The sequence below is a fragment of the Rattus norvegicus genome, chromosome 10 (assembly GCF_021556685.1).
Source record: "Rattus norvegicus strain SHRSP/BbbUtx chromosome 10, alternate assembly SHRSP_T2T, whole genome shotgun sequence".
Classification (NCBI taxonomy): domain Eukaryota; kingdom Metazoa; phylum Chordata; class Mammalia; order Rodentia; family Muridae; genus Rattus; species Rattus norvegicus.
This window is the reverse complement of record NC_141543.1, coordinates 73,040,066-73,047,130: the sequence shown is the minus strand read 5'-3', so window position 1 is coordinate 73,047,130 and position 7,065 is coordinate 73,040,066. Positions and strand designations below refer to the sequence as shown.

Genomic DNA, 7,065 nt, shown 5'->3' with positions numbered 1-7,065 from the left:
GCCTGTGCCCAGCTGTTGTTTTGTGGGTGCTTGTTCCCCTAAATCTGGCCCTGGAGGGCAGAGCTGTGATATGATCCCTCAGTAATGGGGCAGGAACTGTTAAACAGCAGGTCTTTGGAAGACGCTTCCAGAGAATAGAGGAGCACCCCTACTAAACCATGGCTGTCACAGGGGCCCCACACGTGATATGTCGCCCACACAGAAATTGCAAGATCCCCAGCAGCGGAATGTTGTATAAACAGATGCCGTTTTGGAACCCGGCTCCTTATTTTGATTCCACAGCTGGCCACCTGTGTAACTCCTGCCTGCCTACTAAGGGTTGAGGCCTCAGTGGGTACAAAATTCTTTCTTCTTACCTTCAGTAGACACTGCATCCCACACGTGGATGGCAAAGAGAGGTCTGATTGGGATAGAAAGAATTCTGCTTGCTAGAGCTCCTGGATAGGGTAGGACATGGAGCCTCAGGGAGTCAAAACCTTCTCTTTTTGGTTCTCTCCAGGAGCTTGGGGTGGCACGGCCTGTGGTGAGTTGGTCGTGTGAAGCCAGGGGAAAGTTCTGAGGAGGAGGAGGAGGAAGAGGAGGAGGAGGAGGAGGAGGAGGAGGAGGAGGAGGAGGAGACCTGATGCCTCAGGAGAAGAACCTCAGTGAGCAGGGCCATCACTTCACACTTTGTAAGTGGAGCCAACACATTTGTACTTCATCCTGGGCTTGGTTTTCAGGCTCAAAGCATATGAAAGGACCAGTGATAGTCACTATTGTGACAATCTCTGCCTGGCTATTGTCGTGAGAGACACTTCCGTGTCCTTTGTGCTGTAACTAAGCAGTAGACAGGAAAGGTCTGTAAAAGAACAAAAGAGCAAAGCAGCTAAAAAAAAAAAAAAGACAAAACCCACAGGAACAGGAAGTAAAGAAGTCAGGGCTTGGGATTCTGTGGTTTGTGGGTGCTGGGCACCTTTACTGTGAATAGGCTCAGGCAACTGTGTCTAGGGCAGTTATGAAGGACCCAGAAGGACACTGTGACCATATCATTAAAGGACACATTACGAAGGACATCTGGGTGTCTGTAGATCAGGCTAGTAGGAAAAGAGACTGGGTAGTGGAGCCCTGTTTGGGAGACAGTGACATTTTTTGGCATCAACCATGAACTTCTCAGAGCAGTCCTAGATCTGGAGCAAAGGAGACCCAGTTTTAGGGGTAAAGACAGTGAAATTTGCAGTCCCCCCCCCCAAGTCCCCATGACACTGTCTCTCCTGGAGCACTTCCTGTACTTAAACCACACCTCCAAGATCTACCACCACATAATCTGGGAGTGTCCTGGAGATTCACTTGGTCCCCCAGGAGAGTCTTTCCTTTCCTTTTCTTTCCTTTCCTTTCCTTTCCTTTCCTTTCCTTTCCTTTCCTTTCCTCTCCTCTCCTCTCCTCTCCTCTCCTCTCCTCTCCTCTCCTCTCCTCTCCTCTCCTCTCCTCTCCTCTCCTCTCCCTTCCCCTCCCCTCCCCTCCCCTCCCCTCCCCACCCCTCCCCTCCCCACCCCTCCCCTCCCCTCCCCTCCTCTCCCCTCCCCTTCCGTGTCCTGTCCTCTCCCATTGCAGGAAGCCCTCCCAACAACCCACAATTAGACTAAGGTTTAGGAAGTTTATTTCAACAGTAGTAGAGTTGTCCTAGATCCAAGAGGAAACACAGCTCAGGAAGCCTGTGTTACCTGCCCAAGGTGAAGTAGTAGCACTGAGATCTGTTGTGGCTGTGTCTGGCTCTAGTCACTGTCCTCTCCCTGAAGGAATGAACAGAGAATTTCACTCTAGACATGGACCAAGCCATCTCTGTGGTTCTACCATGCTCAACACATGCCAAGGAGCTGTCGATGACCTGCTGTGGAGAGATCACCTGATATATAACTCAGTAGAAGGTGGAAGGCAGGGCTGGGCCGAATGCTTCTGGACAGCATCTCAGGATGACTCCACCCTGGTTGCCAGCCACCTGGTCCCCATCCTCACTCAGTGGTCCCTAGAAAATGAAAGATGAGTGACAAGGGCTCCTAAGTACAAGCAACAGAAAGAAGGTTTGTTTGTGTGAAGGATAACAGTGCTTATCCTGGGGGCATTTTTGTTTGTCAATCCACCATCAATAATTTCTGCTTGCTACTTTCCCAATTCTCAATATACCATCAAGCCCAAGATTTCACTCTTTGTGAAAGTCACCCCCCCTCCTCTGCATGGTGAAGATGTTATCTCTTGGTGCATTGACAATCACCTGGAGTTTTCTTCTCACAAGTACAGGCACTTGAGTTTTGATTCTGCTTCTGAAATGGAGCCAAGACGTTCCCAGTTTCGACAAAGCTCCCTCAGGAGTGCCAAGTGCCATCATTGCTAAAGGTCTTGAAAGGCTCATTCAACTCAGACACGCCATGGTGGCACGGAGGGAGCCCCAATGGAGAGATGGAGGAAAACAAGGACTTCTTATTGCCATTCGGACACAGGGCTTTCAATGGAGGCTGAGGTCTGCCTGGAGGGGCTGGCAAATGACTTTTATTGGAGGAAGGGTGTTTGAAATGAGCAGCCTGGGCACGGAGGGAGCTGACTAGGAAGGTGGTACAGGTCGATGCTACAGTAGGGATGAAATAGTGGAGATAGGAGAGCAAAATGGAAGGCTGATACTTGAGTATTTGGGAAGAGCTGTAACTATCTAGTTGGTTGTACTCCACTCAATTAGCAACGAACAAGATTTTTCAGTTACACAGGCTAACATAGATTAGTCTAGCCAACCTAGGTAGGTTTTTGAGATAAGTTCTCTCACTGGTCTTGGAGCTCTCCATTTAGGCTCAGCCAGCCCCAAGGATCAACCTGTCAGCCTCTCCAGCTCTGGAATTATAAGACCATTCCACTACCCCCACTTTTTATGTGGGTTCTAGAGATCAAACTCCATTCCTCACACTTGTGTAGCTAGTACTTTGCTGACCGAGCCATCTCCCCAGCTCTGCATTTCACTCTTACCACCCAGATTTGAGATCTGTACTAGTTCCATTTTGTAGGGATGTGCAGCTTAGATGTGCTTTTGTGCAGTCGCTGATGGGCAGAGCTGGAACCGAGACCCAGGCTCGATTTGATGCAGGTTGTGCTGTTCTGCTTTGTCCTTCTCTGAGGCCAGTAGCTGCTTTGAATGAGATGATATGGGTTAGACAAGCTGTGCACAGGCCACTTCCTCTCTCTCTCACCTTTTTTGACTTTCCACTCAGCCAGGACAGCTCCCACGTATTTTGTCAAGAACGTAAAGATCGGTATCTGCTTTTGCACTTAGGGAAGTTCCCAAAGCCACTAGGCACCCAAACATACCTCAAACACCCCCCCCCCCCCAGGAGAGGTGACAAAAGGAGTTTTCCATGTGGCCACTGGGTATGATTTCCTTCTCCCTGGAACACCCACCTTTTCCCCATCGTCTGGGAAAGCACCCTGGACCTTCTGATAAAAGCTCAGTACAGGATGAAGCAGGAGAGAGCTCTTGGCTTCACCAGACATTCGGTGGTTGCTCCAGAGAGGCTTGAGACAGAAACTTATCACCATGAAACTCCTCAACATGGTACTGGTGTGCCTGCTGGTGGCTGCCATGTGGCTACAGAATGTGGACAGCAAGAGCAGTGAGTAATGGGATCCCGTTCTTAGTTCCAGGGGGAGGAGATGTACAGGCAGGTGGGCTGGGAACAGGGCCTCACACAGACCTCACTGGCTCCATTTCTGCTCCTCTCTGGAGATGAACAGAGGGCATGAGAGCTGAGCCGGCTTCAGTGTGTGGAAGATCCTCATCCTATGGACAGCTGGAAGGGACTATGTATGGGGTTGTTTAAAACAAGCTGGGACCCCTGAAATCCAGAGGAGGGACTAGGTCAGATTTCCACAGTGTGACAGATGACCGGCAGGGGTTAATGGAAGGGCCACAGGAGCGAATAGCCAGAAAACTATTATACCCCTCAAAGATGTTTTCTGCAAGGATAAAATGGTATCCAGGTTCTAGATTGTTTGCAGAATACCAACCTGAGGTCAATGGACCTTCAGGTTTCTGTGAGTAGCGAGGCAGGAAGGATCCAGGGTTAGAACCTGGGATGTCGAAGGTGGGATGTGTGAGGGAAATGTACAAACCAGCAGAGTGGGGGTTCCTGGGTTCCGAAGAGATGGGGATCAAGGCTGGGTATATGGAAGATCGTGTGGGTGAGTGGACCAACCGCTTTTTGGGAACACCACCTTTTCCTTCTGAGCCCGTGTCTCCACACCTGGCCCCATGTCTGTGAAACATGGACCGCAATGTCCTGCATGTGAAGGGATAACAGGTTCCCTTGGATATGAGGCCAGAGCCCTGAGCTTAAGTACTAGTGCAGGCAGAGCCATGTATTTGTGCTGGGAGAGTGGGACTGAGGGGGTTTGTATATGTGGTATGAAGAGTCTCTCTGTGTGGACTGGGGTATGTCTGAGCTCAGGCAGGCTTGTGGTTTGTTCTCTCCACGTCAGAAATGTGTGGCTGCTGAGACAGAGTTGCACCATAGCCCTCTGGATGTGGTCTCTATGCCTGAGTTTGTCCTAGGAAGGGCTTTGTGGGTTTTAATTTTCAATCCCTCTGTGGGTGAGAGGCTGAGGTATACAGTTGCTAACGAACGGTCATTTTGTGCTTTTCTTCTAGTGCACGTGGTCTCCTCTAGATGCTGCTTGAACACCTTGGAGAACAAGATTGCCCTGAGGTTTATCAAGTGTTACAAAGAGATCGGCCCCAGCTGTCCTTACTACCCAGCTGTAATGTGAGTGAACACTTGGAAAGCCTCAAACCAGGGGAGGGATACTACTGATAGCAATGAGAATAGTAGACACTAGATGGCGCTGTTCCACAAGAATAAAGAGTCTAAACTCAAACAGGCACTCTAAGGTGTAGAGCAACACCAGGGGGAGCGGGGCTTCCCAGGAGGGGGGGCCTGATTTATTTGCTTGAACTCCAAAGTGCCTACGATTAGATCTCAAGTTATAGAGCCAGAAAGAAATGTTGAACAAAAGCACAAGAGGCAAGGCTGGAATGTTGGTCAGTGGGTAGTGTTTAGCTGCTCAAGCATGGTGATCTGAGTTCATATTCCTAGCAAGCACAGAGAAAGCCAAGCAGGATGGTGTGAGTTTGTACCCTAGTGCTAGATGAGGCAGAGGCAGGCAGAGCCTGTGTGCTTGCTGGCTCTGACAAAGTTCTGTGGGAGACCTTGTCTAGAAATGTAAGATAGACAATCAATTGAGGAAGATTTCATAACCACTGACCCCTGGCCACCACACGTCTTTATACCATGAATATCACACACACACACACACACACACACACACACACACACACACACACGCACACACGCACACACACACACACACAAAACACACAGAGACTACAGAAACACACACACACACACAGAGACCACACAAACACACACACCACACAAACACACACACACAGAGACCACACAAACACACACACCACACAAACACACACACACACACACCACAGAGACCACACAAACACACACACCACACAAACACACACACACACCACACAAACACACAGACCACACAAACACACACACACACCACACAGAGACCACACAAACACAAACACACACACACACAGACCACACAAACACACACACACACACACACACACACACACACACACACACACACACACACAGAGTAGGCCCTAGGCAGACACAAAGACATTCAAACCTGGAGCAAGGAGTTGTTCTAGGATGGGGAGGTTTCGTCCTAGCTGCACATCAGACTGTCAACCAGCTATCTCCTGTGCTCTAGCACCACAGGGGAATCTTAGTCTCTAGGGGAGGTTTCAGTGGTCCCCATTAATAAGCTTCCAATGTAACACAGGCACGACAGCTTCAGATCTTATAAAATTCCTTCATCTACAGAGTCAGGAATCAGGGGCCCCTGATCTCATAGAGGCAGAGATGAGTGTTTCAAATTCCAGTGAGTGACCAAGGTCCTTGTCCATGCCCTCTATTCACAGATTCAGGCTGATAAAAGGTAGAGAAAGCTGCGCCTTAACTAACACCATGTGGGTTCAAGATTACCTGAAGAAGGTGAAGCCCTGCTAATTGGGGTGAAGATAAGCTACCTTCCCATCCCAGCACCAGAGCCTGCAGTTTCACTCAGGCCTCCTCCCCTCAACCACAGCCATCCCTCTGCCTACTGATGCAGGCTCACAGATCTCAGTCATGTGATAAGCTATATTATGGTATTTTATCTGTTTAAACTATGGAATCTTCAACTCCCGCTGCCTGTGTTTCTTGGACTCCATGAAGATTTTTAGGATTCAGATTTGATTGGCACTGGGGTGGGAACACAGGGGCCGGAAAGTTGAGCTGGTGCTGGGGGAACCACTATATAGGATAAGTTTTGATCCAGGCTGTGCTATGGCCTATTCCTCCAGCTTTGGTAGAGGAGAGAGCCATAGTAGGAAAACCAACTGTCCCAGAGGAGGGTTCACATTGAGATGTGAGTCCTTCTTCCTGCCTGCCTTGCTCAAAGGACTTGGGAGGGGTAAAGATAGCCTATGTTTTAGCCAGTGATGGTGGTGATGGGGGGGGGTTGCGTTCATTTGCCTGTAAGATGTTGCCAACCTTGTTTTATAAATGAAGTGATCAAGTTTGGAGAAGGACACAGAGAATGGCAGGGCCAAAGAGCCAGGCCAGGGGAAGGCATGGAGAGGCTTAGAGGTGTGTAGCTGACCCCACTTCCAGCATAAGTGGGAGGCTCTGAAGGGAAAGGAGTAGCAGACGGCAGAAGCCTGGTGTGAAGTAAGGACTGTAAGCCAGAAAAAGACTTTAGAGGCACTGGTCTGGGCACTCACAAGAGCCCAAGGCAGCCACATAGACTCTCTGAACATCATTTTTCCTCCTCCATGCTCCACAACCCTCCTGACCTTAGAGCATCCTCTAATTGCTAAGAGTTGTCCCTGAAGAAAATGCAATTTCTGCAAAATGCCAGGGGTCCTCCTATTGTGCCCATCTTCCTATTGGTGCACTACCAAATCTCACACTCATAATG

General features: G+C 49.5%; 1 protein-coding gene across 1 annotated transcript; it reads left to right on the top strand.

Moving 5' to 3' along the window:
* Positions 1-3,553: 3,553 nt before the first annotated feature.
* Positions 3,554-6,286, top strand: Ccl1 (C-C motif chemokine ligand 1). Its single transcript, NM_001191092.1, is given in 3 exon segments — positions 3,554-3,629; positions 4,664-4,778; positions 6,026-6,286. Coding segments are annotated over 3 exon segments (279 nt in total). The 3' UTR covers positions 6,114-6,286.
* Positions 6,287-7,065: the final 779 nt, after the last annotated feature.